The 17,893-nt window shown below is 40.9% G+C and overlaps 1 protein-coding gene across 1 annotated transcript in view; it reads left to right on the top strand.

Annotated features, from left to right (window-relative positions):
* The window catches only part of CNTNAP2 (contactin associated protein 2), a 1,621,124-nt gene extending 1,604,070 nt beyond the window's left edge, over positions 1 to 17,054 (top strand). The window contains exons 22-23 of the mRNA XM_064372470.1: positions 4,979 to 5,059; positions 10,920 to 17,054. Of these exons, the coding sequence (XP_064228540.1) occupies positions 4,979 to 5,059; positions 10,920 to 11,119 (281 nt within the window). The 3' untranslated portion in view covers positions 11,120 to 17,054. The remainder of the gene's footprint in view (positions 1 to 4,978; positions 5,060 to 10,919) is intronic.
* Positions 17,055 to 17,893: the final 839 nt, after the last annotated feature.

The following is a 17,893-nucleotide window of genomic DNA, read 5'->3' as shown; positions in this document are numbered from 1 at the left end:
TCAAAATTCTACCTGCATGGAAGGCTTTATTAGAAGAAGCTAAACAATGTTCACATGCCTCTTAATAGACAGATTTTAATTATGCCAGTCAATGAACCATCCATTTAGCCCTTGCTACTGCATTATTGGTCACTGGAACTGCAAACATGATTAAGATTGGTCTCTGATTTTAAGAGGATGACTGTTACGAAAGAAGTGATAAGAATTAAGATTATTCCCATGAGAAAAGGGACAGGCACTTAATCTGAGGTTGCTGAAGATACTTTTAGGAAAGTGGTAAGATCTAATGGACAAAGAAAAGGAAGGTAAACCGGATGTCCAGACAGAGTACCACATGGGAGGGAAAAGGTGTGTCAGCTGGAAGCATCAGGAGCCCCTATGAGACGGGAGAGTTCCCTGTACCCCTTCATGGGACTCGCAACAGGGATGTGGCTCGCTCAAACTTTTTGTAGAGGGAGAGCACACAGGCAAGTGGGTGCAGCATCTAGGGTGAGCACTTTTGGGCTCTGGCCCCATGGTAGTGTCTATGGGTATGTTACAAGTAATGATCTTTTAGCAGTTGCCATCAGGGATGGCTAAGCTTAACCAGCTTAGTGGAGACTCAAGGTGACAGCCTTTTACCCCCTGCCCCCTTGGTAACCAGGTCCTTGACTGGTGTCCAGGAAGAATCAGGTCACATGGTTTTATTGAGGATGGAGGTGGCTCTCAGTGGGATGGGGAGCTAGAAAGGGGATGAATTGGGAAGATAATCTTCCCCTGGAGTTCAGCCACCCTCAGCCAAACTCCTTTCCAAATGTCCAGCTGCCTCTTCAACATTCAGATGCCGTTTCTCCTCTCCACATTCAGCCTCTTGTTCTGCTCTCTCCTCTGCTCCTCTGCCAGTGGAGCTTGGGGTTTTTCTGGGTGCAGGATTGGAGGGCATGGCAGGCCAATATGGTTTTGGAAAAGCAACATTTGGGCAGGAAAACAGGGATGTGAAGTTCTCATTAGGGCTGTGGGCTCAGGCTTTTAGGTGCCTTGCCAGGGACTTTGCCCTGTTCTATCCAGTATTTCCCTGCCTCCTGTCCATATCACCTATACCTAGAAAGTTGAGTTGGAAAAGTGACCCCAGGAGGGAAGGGGCAGGAGAGAAATCCAGCTCAAGGGAGGCCTTCTTCCCTGTGCCAAGGAGTTCAGATTTATACCCAAAACAATCCTAGGATATTTTTAAATGTTCCCCTCTAGCTCTTGTCACTCTCCTTGGGTCATCTCAGATAACTCCTTCCACTCTCTTTGTATGTTCTGCTACTGATTTTATCGGTAACCTCAAGGTCTATGAGTATCTCTTAAGCATTTGCATTTTTCTGCAGTTTTGTGGCCAAGGATGCAACACCATAAGACAGGCTTTGGAGCAGAGAGAAACCATGCTGTGGTCTACCAGCCATGTCACCTGAGCCAGAAAAGCAAACCATTCACAATAGTACGAATATCACACAATAGAATAACAAATTACCATTGTAATTTTTTATCACCATACTTAATATATTTTGAAGGTACATTTAAAGAAAGTCAGGAGGGGGCAGGGGATAGGGAAAGACAAAAAAAAGGAGGTCAGGAAATTTCTGTGTTTACCAAAAGGAGACAGGAAATATGACTCACTCACAAAGTATCCAAACGTCTAGTAGGTATCTCCACCTGGGTATCCTACTGGCACCTCCAACTCAATATATCTTAAACAAAACTAACGAATTCATCACCTAAAAGGGCTCCTCCTCCCATAGGCCCAAAGCAAGCCAAACTGTCTGTGAGCTGGGACCTCCTCAACCCTTCAACTCCCTGTCACTTTCTAGCCTTCAAAAGGCAGGGTAGAGAAGACTGTTGAATTTGGAATGTACCTTTCCCTGGGTTCTAATTTTAGCTATACTGTTCACAAGCTTGGTGACTTTCTAGAAGGATATATGGACTAAATAGTGTCCAGAGAAGAGTAATTATAGTGTCAAAAGGTCTGGAAAAGATGGGCAGTAACGGTGCAAGTTTTCATTCCTGAAAAGCAGCTTTTGGTCTTTGAAGGGTGGCTTATGCCAGGGAATTGTGTACATTCATAACCAAATCTTCCTTTCTTGTGTACTTATGGTTTATGGGTGGCATGACTTACAGTGTGGTAGCTACAAAGCAACATCAGACAATTCGCTGTAAATGGACAAGTTCATAATTGAAACCGCATCCATGCTTTCATGCTGGGACTATATAAACCACACTCTTCAGTGATACATGGAATAAACAGACAATGTTGCACCAGGAAGTTCTCATTAGCTAGAGAACTTCATTCTCTATTTTATTTTGCCTATTTCATTGTTCACTATGTATCCTCAGCACTTGGAATGAAGTCTGACGTATAGTAGGCATTCTATAAAGATTTAGTGAATGAGCGAATGAATAAATTTGTTACATCTGATAATACTTCTCTGAAGAGAAGATTCAGGTTTAAAAAAGAAAGCCAAGGTGTTTATTATGTGGCTGGTTGATTGGTTGGTTTTTTGGGCAGAGTCTCACTCTGTCACCCAGGCTGGTGTGCAGTGGTACGATCTCAGCTCACTGCAACCTCCACCTCCCAGTTTCAAGCAATTCTCCTGCCTCAGCTTCCTGCTGGGACTATAGGCATGTGCCACCATGCCCAGCTAAATTTGTGTATTTTTAGTAGAGATGGGATTTCACCATGTTGCCCAGGCTGGTCTCAAACTCCTGAGCTTAGGCAATCCACCCACCTCAGCCTCCCAAAGTGCTGGGATTATAGGCATGAGCCACTGCACCCACCCTTTTACATGTTTCTATGTAAACCAGTTTTATTCCCATAGATAATTTTAGGATTAATCTTACATCTGATGATAAGCCTAATAAATGAAAGATCTTTGCATTCTTGAGCTGACTTTGGAATTGGGAATATTAATCCACGCTACCTACCCTAGAAAATCCTGAAGGGAACTGGAAGAGTGAGCTGATGGGAAAGTAGCTGACTGCACTGTACTTCACATTGGCTCTCCCCATTTCACTGCCTAACTGGGTGTAGGATTGGACCAATTGGCCAGGCATGGTGGCTCACACCTGTAATCCCTACACTTTGAAAGGCCAAGGCAGGATGATCTTTTGAGCCCAGGAATTCAAGACAAGCTTGGGCACAGAGGGAGACCCTATCTCTACAAAAAAATAAAACGTTAGCTAGGTGTGATGGTGCATGACTGTGGTCCCAGCTGCTCAGGAGGCTGAGGTGGGAAGAACACTTGAGCCTAGGAGGTCCAGGCTGCAGTGAGCTATGATCATACTACTGCATTCCAGCCTGGCAACACAGCAAGACCAAATCTTAAAAAAAAAAAAAAAAAAAAGGATTGAGCCAGTTAAAACAAGCAAAAACCATCAGTGGTATCTTTTGTATCCCCCACTTAAAGACTTGGGGGAATATGAAATACTTGAATACTCAGAGTTAAGTTTGCTTTCACTTGGAGCTTTCTTACTCTGTGCTTTTACTCAGTCAACTGACAGTTGAGAGAATTTGGAATGTATATATCTAGAAAGTATAATTTTCCTGGTCCTAAACAAGAATATCAAGTCTGGCCACATAGTTGGCTCATGCCTGTAATCCCAGCACTTTGGGAGGCCAAGGAGAATGGATTATTTGAGGTCAGGAGTTTGAGACCAGCTTGGCCAACATGGTGAAACCCGGTCTCCACTAAAAATACAAAAATTAGCCAGGCATGGTGTCAGGTGCCTGTAATCCCAGCTACTGGGGAGGCTGAGGCAGGAGAATCACCTGAGCCTCAGAGGTAGAGGTTGCAGTGAGCCAAGATCACGCCACTGCACTCCAGCCTGGACGACAGAGACTCTGTCTCAAAAAAAAAAAAATGAAGTCTAAGAGAGAAAGGATTAAATCACATGTGTTGGCAGAATCTGGAATCTCCCTTTTTGGTTTCGATATGTCCAAGAGAAAAGGAAAAAAGGGCTCTACCTGCTTTTCTTCATTATCCTGGAGAATCTTGGAAGTCTATGGCCTGGGAATAAATGAGTGTCAGAAAACGGAGTACGTAGCAACATTTTCCCTGAATCATAACATAAACCCATTTGCCTGGCGTGTACACATTTCATTGTACCAAATAAGTATTCTAAATTCTTTGTACATTTAATTGGTGCCAACCAGTAGCCAGAGCTTGCTTTCGACTAAGATGACCTGCTTCTGCAGGAAGATTTACCTTAACTTCTCCAGCAGAAGACCACACACGTGAATCGTTTCTGAAGTTGAATTAGGTCCTGTGGATAGAAGATACTCTGTTGACCTGCAGACAGACTTCAGGATCTATTTGCTTTTTCTGGGATTCAGATTTGTTTTATCTTAGACAAAGACCTAAATTTAACACAACTGATGCTTATAGTTATAATAGGGAAAGAAATAGAAAATTCACTAGGCAGTTAATATTCTTCTCAACCGTTTTGAATCATTACCCCCTTACAAATTCCTGAAGTGTGCCAGTGTCTAATTAGAGCCATGAAAAATACGAGTTTCAAGGAATGATTCCTTTTTAAACTTTTTAATACTGTAGCTGTGAAAAGCTCATCTACAAATATATTCAATGCCACCAGTTGTGCATGGGGTTAAAAGTGGATGGGAACAAGATTTCAACCAAATGTAAGAAAACACATTCAAATGCATAAACTCGTCTGTCTGTGGAACTACAGCAGGCCAGCTCAGGTAGTTCTAGGATTCTCTAATATTGCTCCAAGTGGGAAGATGTGTTTACCCAGGACTTGTGCAAAGAGAAACAGCAGGAACAGGGATGGAGGCTGCTGTGATTCTTGTGGGAGACAATGGCAAGAGGGGTCCATCTGAAATGGAGATTCCATTTGGGAAAACAGGAGGTGCTGAAGAGTTGTATGAAGAAATAGGTATCAAATTATTTTAGATCAATGGTATACTTGACTCTGACACTTGACTTTCTTTCTTTCTGTACAGCCAGTGCGGATTTTCCATATAATCCAGGACAAGGCCAAGCTATAAGAAATGGAGTCAACAGAAACTCGGCTATCATTGGAGGTAGGTGATGTGTAGAGCAGGCGTATGTGGAGCTACTCACCTAAGTAATAACTGTCAATAACACAGTAGTCTAGGAAAAAAGTTTTCTAGATTTTTACATTATTCATTTTGCTGTTTAAATAGGACATAAGCTTATGAAGTATGATGTGAAGAAATATAGTAAACATGGCCGGTCACAGTGGCTCACGCCTGTAATCCCAACACTTTGGGGGGCCAAGGTGGACAGATCACCTGGGGTCAAGTGTTCAAGACCAGCCTGGGCAACATGGCAAAACCCCATCTCTACTAAAAATACAAAAATTAGCCAGGTATGGTGGCTCACACCTGTAGTCTCAGGTACTTGGGAGACAGAGGCAGACGAATTGCTTGAACCTGGGAGGCAGAGTTGCGGTGAGCTGAGATAGCGCCACTGCACTCCAGCCTGGGTGACAGAGCGAGACGCCATCTTAAAAAAAAAGGAAATATAGTTAAATTGTCACCTGGCTACTTTTTTTTGTTTTCCTCTGAGACAGAGTCTCGCTCTTGTTGCAGGCTGGAGTGCAATGGCATGATCTCAGTTCACTGCACCTTTGCCTCCCAGGTTCAAGCAATTTTCCTGCCTCAGCCTCCCAAGTAACTGGGATTACAGGCATGCACTATCACGCCCAGCTAATTTTGTATTTTTAGTAGAGACAGGGTTTCTCCATGTTGTTCAGGCTGGTCTCAAATTCCTGAGTTCAGGCGATCCGCCCACCTGGGCCTTCTGAAGTGCTGGGATTACAGGCGTGAGCCACCACGCCTGGCCAACCTGGCTACTTTTTAATGCTTACTTATAAAAAACAAATGGGAGTGGTGAGCTGGACAGACTCAGAATACACAAGTAGGTAGTAGTGACCGCAGCCAGGACACTTCTTTATCCCCTCTGATCTTTTTTAGTCTCATTATTTCACATCTCAAATGGTACAGGATAGCATACTATAAAAAATGAAAAGGAAAATCCCAGTCTGGTTTCAGTTAAAAATTATCAGAAAAATTACTGGAGGTCATTATTTTAGTGAAATAAGCTAGGCATAAAAAGAAAAGTATTGCACGTTCTCTGATACACGGGAGTTAAAAGATTTGAACACATGGGGGTAGAAAGAAAAACAGGTAACAGAGACTGGGAAAGTTGAGCCGGAGGAGGAAGGAGAATGAAGAGAAGTGTGTTACAGGGTGCAAGCATACAGTAAGATAAAAGGAACGAATTCAACGTTTGCCAGCAGGGTAGGATGACTGTGTCTAACAAAAATGTATCGTACTTGGTTGAACACCCTAAACACTATGACTTGATCACTATTCCTTATATACGTGTAACAGATTTTCTCATGTACCGCATTAATTTGCACAATAAAAAATAAAAATGTATCAGAAAATTAATAAGCTGTAGCATGTCAAATATTCCAGTCTTTTCTTGGCACCATGGACAGCTACATAATAATTTGACTCTCCTAGGACAGCCATTGAGCCTCATGTGTAGATCAATATTGGCATCCTTGTTGCCATCAAGATCCCAATCCTCAATGTTTTTCGCTTCTTTTTTAATCAATTTAATTGAAGTATAACATACACCTATAAATGTAACAGATTCATAGCTTTTTTTTTTTTTAGACGGAATCTCACTCTGTTACCCAGACTGGAGTATAGTGGTGTGATCTCAGCTCACTGCAGTCTCTGCCTTGAGGGTTCAAGCGATTCTCCTGCCTCAGCCTCCCAAGCAGCTAGGACTACAGGCACACACTGCCATACCTGGCTATTTTTGTATTTTAGTAGAGAAGGGGTTTCACTGTGTTGCTCAGGCAATCCACCAGCCTCGGCCTCCCAAAGTTCTAGGATTACAGGCGTGAGCCACTGCTCCTGGCCCCAGTCTTTTTATAATTTGTGGTTTGTTTGTCCTATCTAAAAAATCTGCCTACCCAAAGGTTTTGAAGATTTTCAGCTTTATTCTAGAAGTTGTATAGCTTTATCGTTTACCGTTAGGTCTTTAATCACTTTGAGTTAATGTTTATAAATGATGTGAGAGAAGAGTCAAAGTCAGTATTTTCCAAATGAATATCTACTTATTCCAAGACTATTTGTTGAAAAAAAAAAAAAAAAAACTATACTTTTCCTCAATTGAATTTTCTTGGTACTTTTGTCAAAAAGCAATTGACTGTGTGTGTGTGTGTGTGTGTGTGTGTGTGTGTGTGTGTGTCTATTTTCTGGGCTTTTTGTTTTGTTTCATTGGTCTGTGTATCTTTCCTTAGCCAATTCCATGCTTGCATCATTGTTGTATCTTTATACTATCTTGAAATAAGAATATAAGTTCTCTAATCCTTTGTTTTTCAAAATTATTTTGGCTATTCTATGTCATTTGCATTTCTATATAAAATGTAGAATCAGCTTATAAATTTCTACCAAAAAAATTGGCTATGATTTAGATTGGGATTGTATTAAATCTATAAATGAACATCTTAACAATATTTAATATTTCTATTTTTTTTTTAGATGGAGTCTTGCTCCATCACCAGGCTGGAGTGCAGTGGCACAATCACGGCTCACTGCAACCTCTGCCTCCTGGGTTCAAGCAGTTCTCCTGCCTCAGCTTCCCAGGTAGCTAGGACTACAGGCGTGTGCCACCATGCACAGCTAATTTTTGTATTTTTAGTAAAGACAGGGTTTCACCACATTGGCCAGGATTGTCTCGATCTCTTGACCTGGTGATCTGCTCGCCTCAGCCTCCCAAAGTGCTGGGATTACAGGTGTGAGCCACTGCACCTGGCCTAGTATTTCTATCTTTGCATGGTATATCTATACATTTATTTGTCTCTTTAATTTCTCTCAGCAACATATTGTGGTTTTCAATGAGAAGTCTTGAACTCTTAAACTTGTGCAATTGTTTTTTTATATTTCATTTTCTAGGTGTTTCTTTCTGGCATATAAAAGTGTACTTGATCTTTTATATCAGGCTTGTATTCTGTGACCTTGCTAAATTTGTTGTTAGTTCTAGTAATTTTTTTTTTTTGTATATTCCTTAGTTGTCTATCTAAACAAGCATGTTATCTCACAATAATGAGATTTTTTTTTTTACTGGTTTCTTTCCAATCTATATGCTTTTTTTAAATTGTTTTATTGCGTTGGGTAGGACTTTCAGTATAAAGGTGAATAAAAGTGTTGAGATTCACAATTTTGCACTGTTCCCTATGGTAGGAAAATGTGTTTGATCTTTCACTATTAAATAGGATATTGGTGGCCAGGCGCAGTGGCTCATGCCTGTAATCCCAGCACTTTGGGAGGCCGAGGCAGATGGATCACCCGAAGTCAGGAGTTCGAGCCTGGCCAACATGGTGAAGCCCCACCTCTCCTAAAAATACAAAAAAAAATAGCTGGCTGTGGTGGTAGGCACTTGTAATCCCAGCTACTCGGGAGGTTGAGGCAGGAGAATCACTTGAATTCAGGCAGCAGAGGTTGCAGTGAACCAAGATCATGTCATTGCACCCCAGCCTGGGTAACGACAATGAAACTCTATCTCAATAAATAAATAAATAAATAAGTAGGATATTGGCTGTAAGTTTCCAATAGATGTTCTTTATCAGGTTGGGAAAGTTTCTTCTACTCATAGTTAACTGAAGGCTGTATGATGAATGGGTACTGGAAGTTTTCCAAATGCTTTTTCCGCATTTATTTTGATGATCATATTGTTTTACTCCTTATCTGCTTTATTTGGTAAATCACATTGCTTTGTTTTTAACGTTGAACCAACCTTGCATTCCTAGGATTAACATTACTTCACCATCATATATGATCTTTTTTACATATTGCTTGATTTGCTAAAATTCTATTTAAAAGAATATTGCTCCATAGTTTTCTTGTAATGTTTTTCTGATAATGCTGATCTCACAAAATGAATTGAGTAGTATTTTCTTCTTCTCTATTTTAAGAAAGATATATAGGATTGGTCTAATGTCATTAGGTAATGTTTGTTAATAGTATTGTTCAGGTCTTTTAAATTTTTGCTGATTTTCTGTTCAGTTGTTCTATCAGTTACCTACAGAACAGTGTTAAAATTTTCAAGTATAATTGCAAGTTGGTCTAATTCTCCTACCAGTTCTGCCAGTCTTTGCTTCATTTATTTTGTACTTCTGTTAGTTTATGCACATTCAGAATCACTATGGCTTCTTGGTGAATTCACCCTTTTGTCATTATGAAATGTTATTCATTTCTACTAACAACCTTGTTCTTTGTATTATATTAACGTAGCTATTCCAGCTTACTATGATTATTGTTTGCAATCTTTTCCCACCCTTTTAACTTTTGACCTGTAGAGTTCATGTCTTGTAGACATCATATAGTTGGCATCTTTATCTACTCTGTCTCTATTTTTTAATTGGAGTGTTTAGATCAGTTGTATTTACTTTTATCTAATCTGTTATTTCATCCAGTTTTTTTTTTAGATAGAGTCCTGCTCTGTCACACAGGCTGGAGTGCAGTGGCACAATCTCGGCTCACTGCAGCCTCCATCTCCCAGGTTCAAGTGATTACTGCCTCAGTCTCCCGATTAGCTGGGATTACAGGAATGTACCACTATGCCTGGCTAATTTTTGTGCTTTTAGTAGAAACAGGTTTTCATCATGTTGGCCAGGCTGATCTTGAACTCCTGACCTCAGATGATTCACCCACCTCAGCCTCCCAAAGTGCTGGGATTATAGGAGTGAGCCACTGTGCCTGGCCTGATCCAGTATTTTTTTCATGTCAGATATTGGGTGTTTCACTTCTACAAGTTCCACTTTGTTTCATTTTATATCTTTTCTTTTTCCCCTCATTTTGATTGTGTTTTCCTTTAAATCTCTATGCATGTTTCTAATAGCTGTTATACTGTTCTTATCTGCTCATTCCATTCTCTGTCATTTCTGGATCTCGTCCTAATACTGATGTTTCTTCTGATCAAGTGACATTTTCCTTTTTTCTCTGAATGGTTGATAATTTTTATTGGATATTAAATATTACTAATGTTCCATTGAGTTTTTGAGTTTTATTGTCTTTAATGAATAATGAGGTTTGTTTTAGCAGGCGATTAAATTACTCGCAGCTTGATGTTATTTAGATGTGTTGTAAAGCCTTTTAAGGGCATGTCTAGAGTAGTCTTTATTCTAGGCCTATTTTAGCAAAACATCATCAACATGACCATTCTATCAACTGTATTAAATGCCCTGATTGTTCAATGAGGTCTCTTCAGTGTGCTTGGTTGGAATGTAAAAATCTCCCAGCCCTCTATGAGCTCTGGAAATCATTCTGCTTATAGCTCTTCAGTCACTGCTTTTTGTCTGGCCTGTGGAATTTCATTCTATACCTACACGTTAGTATTATTCAGCCATGAATTCAAAGAGACTTCTGTGCAGATTATCAGGGTTATTTCTATACACAGCACGCGCGCTCTCTCTCTGTCTCCCCTCTCCATTTAGGGAAAACACTATGCTTTCTTGTGCTTCCCCTCCCTACACTGCTGTCCAAAAATCACTGCCAGCCAGAAAACTAAAAAAAAGTAGGATTCCTTTTTTTGTTTCTCTGTTCTCAGACATCATGGTTCTGCTCTGCCTGTTGTCTAATGCCCGAAACCTGTCATTTCATAGATTGTGTCCAATATTTTAGTTACCTTCGACTGGAAGACAAGTTACTCCCGTTTTTCCTGTTACCCCTTCGTAGACAAAAACAGAAATCTGATTTCGTTTTTGTCTTTGCTGTTTTGGAGTCTGTGTTTTATATGGGGGAGGGCTGTGTCTGAGGGAGCTGTAGTGAAGCGGGGACACAGTGTCGGAAGGACACCCAGGCCCCGTCTAATCTCTCGTGCTTCTCCTGTCTCCACCAGGGGTCATTGCTGTGGTGATTTTCACCATCCTCTGCACGCTGGTCTTCCTGATCCGGTACATGTTCCGCCACAAGGGCACCTACCACACCAACGAAGCCAAGGGGGCGGAGTCGGCAGAGAGCGCGGACGCTGCCATCATGAACAACGACCCCAACTTCACAGAGACCATTGATGAAAGCAAAAAGGAATGGCTCATTTGAGGGGTGGCTGCTTGGCTATGGGATAGGGAGGAGGGAATTACTAGGGAGGAGAGAAAGGGCCAAAAGCACCCTGCGTCATACTCTTGAGCACATCCTTGAAATATCAGCACAAGTTGGGCGAGGCAGGCAATGGAATATTCTTGAGACTGATCACCACAAAAAAAAACTTTTTAATATTTCTTTATAGCTGAGTTTTCCCTTCTGTATCAAAACAAAATAATACAAACAATGCTTTTAGAGTTTAAGCAATGGTTGAAATTTGTAGGTAATATCTGTCTTATTTTGTGTGTGTTTAGAGGTGTTCTAAAGACCCATGGTTACAGGGCAAGTTTTCTACGTTTTTACGAGCCCTTAGAACGTGGGTATTTTTTCTTGAGAAAAGCTGATGCACCTACATATGGCCCCAACATTCTCTTCCTTTTGCTTCTAGTCAACCTTAATGGGCTGTTGTAGTAAATAGTTCGTGTTCATCTACTATTTCCTTTGACGTCCTTTAAGTTGGAAAAGAAAGGGGCAAAGAGAACTTAGTATTTGCCAGTTTTCAAGCAGACCTCAATCTGTACCAGCTCTCTGGAATCTGGGGATCCTGACCGATACCAGCAGTTGAAGAGAGTACATGGCACCTGGTGTGCAACGACACAATTAGCACAACTGGAGAGAGACATTAAAGAACCAGGGAAGGTAGCTTATATTAGGGTTGTTGGTTTGATTTTTCATTGAATTCTACTAAGCTAATATTGTTCCACATATGTAGTCTTAGACCAATTCAATATCCGTTAACTATCTGCTGCAATACCGTGGTGACCAGCTGTTACAAAACATTTTCTCCTGTTTTATCTGAAACATATTGGATTTGTATGTGTATAAGCGCCTCAGTGGGGAATTAGAGCCATTTGTTTGCTCTTTTTCTCTTTTAGTTGTAACAAAAGTATGGATAATTTCTAGTGACTGCATCAATTAGGTTGCGCTTATTTTGCTTTACATCTCTGGTAGTTTTTCCACCCCTGTGACAAAATCCTAACAGACAGTGTCCTATAAATGGACGCAACACAATAAAGCCAAGTTATTACTGCTGTTACTCTGGATCGTATGGAAAACACTGCCATATTTTAAATCAACTACTCCACGTGTTGTTCCATTCAGTCACACTGCTGTGATTCAGGGATCTTCTAAGACGGACACATTCGAACCTCAGGTTCCTCACAAACCTGGTACTTGTTGCTTCTCAGAGGATGGACAAGGATGATCTCAGCTCTCAATCAGAAACCTTGACCGTTATTTAACAAATAACTCATTGATTATATTTAACAATAATAGACTTCATGTAAACAAATGGGGACAATGCATCCAAAAATAATTTTATTTTTTAAACTGATTACACAAAAATTACTTCTAGAAAGACTGTCACTTATAGACCGGGCGCAGTGGCTCACGCCTGTAATCCCAGCACTTTGGGAGGCCAAGGTGGGTGGATCTCGAGGTCAGGAGATAGAGACCATCCTGGCTAAAACGGTGAAACCCTGTCTCTACTAAAAATTAAAAAAAAATTAGCCAGGCATGGTGGCAAATGCCTGTAGTCCCAGTACACGGGAGGCTGAGGGAGGATAATCGCTTGAACCCGGGAGGTGGAGGTTGCAGTGAGCTGAGATCATGCCACTGCACTCCAGCCTGGGCGACAGAGCAAAACTCCACTCGGAAAAAAAAAATAACAAGAAGAAAGACTACCATTTATGATCTATTTCAAGCCTCTACTTCATAAAAAATCTTGAGACTCCATTATTCTGAGGAATTAAATATGATCACTTTTTCCTTCTCTGCCTGGAAGAGGTTAAGAGGAGGTTTCAAAGGTATGGATGCTATTGTTCTGATGGCCTGGCTCAAAAAATGGAAATTCTACTGTTAGAATTATGCAAACTTTTTCAAGAGTCTCAATATGCCTAACTTATTGGAGCATGTCAGTTTCTCAGGTAATGGAAGACGTTACCTCGAGTTGCCAATGGCACATTACAGCAGTGCACAGCACATTCCAAAGGAGACACTGGACCAGTTGCTTCCCGTGCAGGTCAAGGTAACAGAACAAAACGGAATCCTGATCCTCTTTTACCATTGCTGACTGAGCTCAGGCACTGTCACGAACACCCTTAATTTTAAAAGGTTTTAATCATTCTTCTATAAAACATTTAAAATGGAAAAGTATTTAATATCACTAAATATCAGAACAATGTAACATTTACAAATGACATATTGAAAGCAAAGCCTGTTTTATTTAGCCAAGATGATTACCATTAAGAGTTATTTTATGTATTATTGAAAGCAAATTTTAAACCTAATGTTTTGTAAGTGTTTCTGGTTGGTTTTTTTTTTTTTTTTTTTTTTGAGACGGAGTCTCGCACTGTCACCAGGCTGGAGTGCAGTGGTGCCATCTCAGCTCACTGCCATCTCCACCTCCTGGGTTCAAGCAATTCTCCTGAGTAGCTGGGACTACAGGCGCGCGCCACCATGCCCAGCTAATTTTTTTGTATTTTTAATAGAGACAGGTTTCACCATGTTGGCCAGGATGGTCTTGATCTCCTGACCTCGTGATCCTCCTGCCTCAACCTCCCAAAGTGCTGGGATTACAGGCGTGTGTGTTTCTGGTTTTTAAACCTGTTTTACAGGTATTACTTCTGCACTTAACAGATAATGCCAGATAAAAATATACTATTTCTCGGAATTCCCATGATAGCTCTGTTCATTATTCATTGTCTCAACACTTTTCCTTTTTTCCCAAAATGAGTAGGAGATTAAAGCCACCCAAAACAGCTTCTGCTACTAAAATGTTCTCATCCTTTCTCCTCCCTCTCCTTTTCCTGCCACAAAAGGTGAAAAATGAGATCCAGTCCTCTCACTAACATTTCAAACCTAGGACACTAGAATGACTGCAGCGATCAGTTGTTCTCTCATATCACCATCAATTAAGACATTTAGGACACTGTCTCTCTCTTAAAGAGGGTTACCATGTGACCATCAGACAGGAAACCAAAAGGTGGATAAAGTATTAAGTAACTAAGTGCCAAATAAATGCTGGAAATCTTGACCTCTCCTTGGGATTATGAGTTTAACAAAAAATCCCTACATCTGTTTATGAAGGCCATATCTAGTACATTTTAAATAGTAAATAATCTATTTATGTGAAGAAAAGGAAGGAAGTCTTTCTTCCAACTCTCTCCCTGGACAGCCTAGCACAATGCAGCCTTGATGACTCAGACATTACCACCCAAGCGCTCAGTGCCTAGTCCTGCTTTGTCATTCACATCTCACAGAATCTTGACATCTTACATTCCAATACATTATCGATCAAGCACAAGTATGCTGGTAGTAGCCTCTTTAAATAATATGTACAGACAAAAAAAAAAAAGAGGCTGTTTTGAAATTTCAGGGAAAGTTAATGGCTGATTAAGGTTGTGCAGGAAACATCCGTGTATGAAGCAAATATCGATGTTTCGAGAAGCTGAGAGTAGATGACTTTGAATGAATGCAAGGTTAGTGCTATTCTAAGCTCTCAAGATAGCATATTCCCTACAGTCCAAGAAAGCTGGTCCAGGAGGTTGAAGAAGTTGTTTTGTTCAATTATTTTCTGGCCCCTCTTAATATATAAAAATAGATTTCCCCTTACGGCTTTCAATCAACGCCTCAAAAAAAGAGATTTGTTATCTGGAAGTTTTTATTAAAGGGCTGAAAACAAGAATTTAGAGAGCCTTTACTAGAAAAGTCCTACCACCCTCCATTTGACAAACAAGCATCCTTTACTCACAAGAGCAGGAATCCCGAGGCACAAGAAAAAGCAATGGCCTGAGCCAAAGAGTTCATCTTAGTGTTACTTTCGAGCATCTGCTGAGCAACCACCATAAGCAGGCTGAGAGCTGGGCAGACAGAAGCCGTCGGAAGCACTTCAGGAACAAGCACACAGCTATGGAACTTGTAAATACAAGTGTTCAGGTCGTGTCAAACAGCTTTTCTCTGCTTCTCTGATGGAATCTGTTCTTTTCAATCCCACTTTTTTCTCTTCCTCTCCTCGCCACACTATATCCTATATCCTCCTCTTATGCAGTGAGCGTTTCCACGGCCCCTTTATGTCTCATGCCTCCAAACAACTAACACCTGATTTGAAACTTCCCCACCTTTTTTTTTTCTTTTCCCTACCCTGTTGAGCAGTTTTCGGGGGGAAAAAAGGGCAGCAATTATTAAATTGGATTCAAGTCAGTCAGCCAGAGATAGGTCCTCAGTTGCCAGTCCCAGTAGAACCACCTGATCCTAAACTGGTGAGAAACAAACAATAACAATGTGCCCAGCTGACTTGAGCTAAGAACTAATGCCCGCCCACTTTTTTTTTTTTTGAGAGGGAGTCTCGCCCTGTCACCCAGGCTGGAGTGCAGTGGTGTGATCTAGGGCTCCCTGCAACCTCCGCCTCCTGTGTTCAGATGATTCTCCTGCCTTAGCCTCCCAAGTACCTGGGATTACAGGCCCCTCATCATCACACCGATTTTTTTTTTTTTTTTTTTTTTTTTTTGTATTTTTAGTAGAGATTGGGTGTCACCATGTTGGCCAGGCTGGTCTCGAACTCCTGACCTCAAGTGATCCGCCTGCGTCGGCCTCCCAAAGTGCTGGGATTACAGGCGTGAGCCACCACCGAGCTGGGCCAGCCCCATTTTTTAAATGATGTTTTGGCAAGAGGAGACCCTGAGTATTAGCTAACAGCATCCTCTTTCTCTCTCCTTGCCTTGGTGTGACCCTCCCTGTGTAACCTTGGTCAAGTCCTCAAACTTCTGTCCCATATATAAGATGGAGCTGTTTTACCTACTTCATAAAACAGTTGTGAGGTGCCATTGATTCCTGACTGCAAAATATCTTGAAACCCTCATATAAAGGCTAACATTAATGGAGCCTAGTGGAAGACTTGCTTTGTGGCTCGTGGTTGAAAGTCACGTCGAAACATAAATGTGGCCACATTCAGGAACTGGAGACTTAACTGGCATTGCTCTACAACTCGATTATTAATCTTGCAGACTGACCTGTCAACACTGGGAGATGTAGCACAGCAGAAGGACAGAGAAATGAGAATTTTTTGTGCAGAAAGCCCTAAATTCCCATCTGAACGTAACTTATAGCTCACCTTACCTACTCTAACACATGCCCTCCAACATGCTAGACTGGCTTATACATAGGCCAACACGAAATACAAATGTGACATGTTCATGTAGCCTAGGGACTCTGTGCCTATCCTCCACGTACCCTGCATGGTAATGTTTGAAATTTTAAAGTACATTTCCTTCACAGCAGTATTTTTTTTTCATGAGTGGGATATAAATCCCATATTCAATGAAATGGGGAATCACATTGAGAAGTTGGTTATCTCCCATTGAGCAAAGACTGGCAGGAGATAATAAAAATAAATATGGGCACACATGTGTTAATATACAGCACGCATTTACAAGTTTACTTTCCATATAAAATTGTGCTGTAAGAACAGTTCTACCAAGACAGTATGCACTATTTCCAAGTCTCAGTTAATTTACAGCAACTGCTGCTTTTGGAGATGGCTGTGAAAATACAGAAGTTCCTCTCAAGTAGGCCAAGAAACAGTTCTAGATTTTACTGACTCTAAGTTTTATTTTGTCAGGTTTTTAACATTTTTTCAGTGAGCATGGCGACTGCAGAGGTTAGAGCTGTGAAGAGCTGGGCTAAATATGCTTTCTGTAAAGTCAATTAGGATTCCATCCCTGTGAAATAACACAAAATTTCACTCTCTAAAAGCAACAGCATGTAAACTAGAATGAAAGAAGGAAATTATGTACGTATGCCTAATATTCTTTGTGAATGTCTTTCATTTAACTAAAATTATATAGAAGCCAGATTGATAAATAAAAAATTCAAAATAGTTTTAATTATCCTAAAATCGATTCTTTGTGTTTTGTACCACTTGTTTCTCTTAGGAGCAATTTTCCACCTTCAGCAAAAGTAAGTTCCAAGCAGTGAAGTAGAAGTCTACTGAGAATATAGTCTTCCCACAAGCTGTGGAGACGCAGTCACTCCTGAAAGACAGATCTGATTTGGATATATCCATGGTTAACATTCTGCCACAGATACTTCCCCGAAAAAGGGGACCTTTTCTTAAAGTAGCTTAGTGGACACTGACTTTGATTAATTTACACACATCTTGATAAAATGTGGTTTGAGTTAGCTCCAGAATATATTCTGATTTTTATTTGGAATGAGGGAGTAACACTGGATAGTGGGCACATGGCTCCAAGCCAGGGAACTAGATAGCAAGGACTTGGCATGAACCAGAGGTGCAAAGCTTCCTAAATGCACTCTGTGTGCTGTTAGAGCTAACTTATTATTCTTACTTGCAATGAGCAGCTCTACGCAAACCACCTCCTCCAAAGCCAAGGAAGCTGAGATGCCAAAGAAAGAGGCTGAGAAATCCAATTTCTCAGAAAGAAATTTAGAATAGAGAATTACAAACAGAGGCCATGTTTCAGGCAGCCACAAGACAGATGGTGAATGCCCACACTGTTATCCTCCACGCCCCCGACACCCTGGAGCCAGGGCTTATCCGTCAGGGAGAGGGTCTACAGACTTCAGAGGGATGTGTAGGACAACTGCTTAAGGGCAGGGTTTATGATAAGTATGATATCAAAGTTGTTTTGACCTAAGGATGGGATTTATAGTTAAGTATGTGCTTTTGAGTAAGAAACCACAGAGAAAATAAAAACCTTAGAGGCATTCCTAGAG

Source organism: Aotus nancymaae, unplaced genomic scaffold (assembly GCF_030222135.1).
Source record: "Aotus nancymaae isolate 86718 unplaced genomic scaffold, 86718_ANA_hifiasm-v0.15.2.pri h1tg000002l, whole genome shotgun sequence".
NCBI classification, from domain to species: domain Eukaryota; kingdom Metazoa; phylum Chordata; class Mammalia; order Primates; family Aotidae; genus Aotus; species Aotus nancymaae.
The sequence above is the reverse complement of the archived record's forward strand: the minus strand, read 5'-3'. Positions and strand labels throughout refer to the sequence as shown.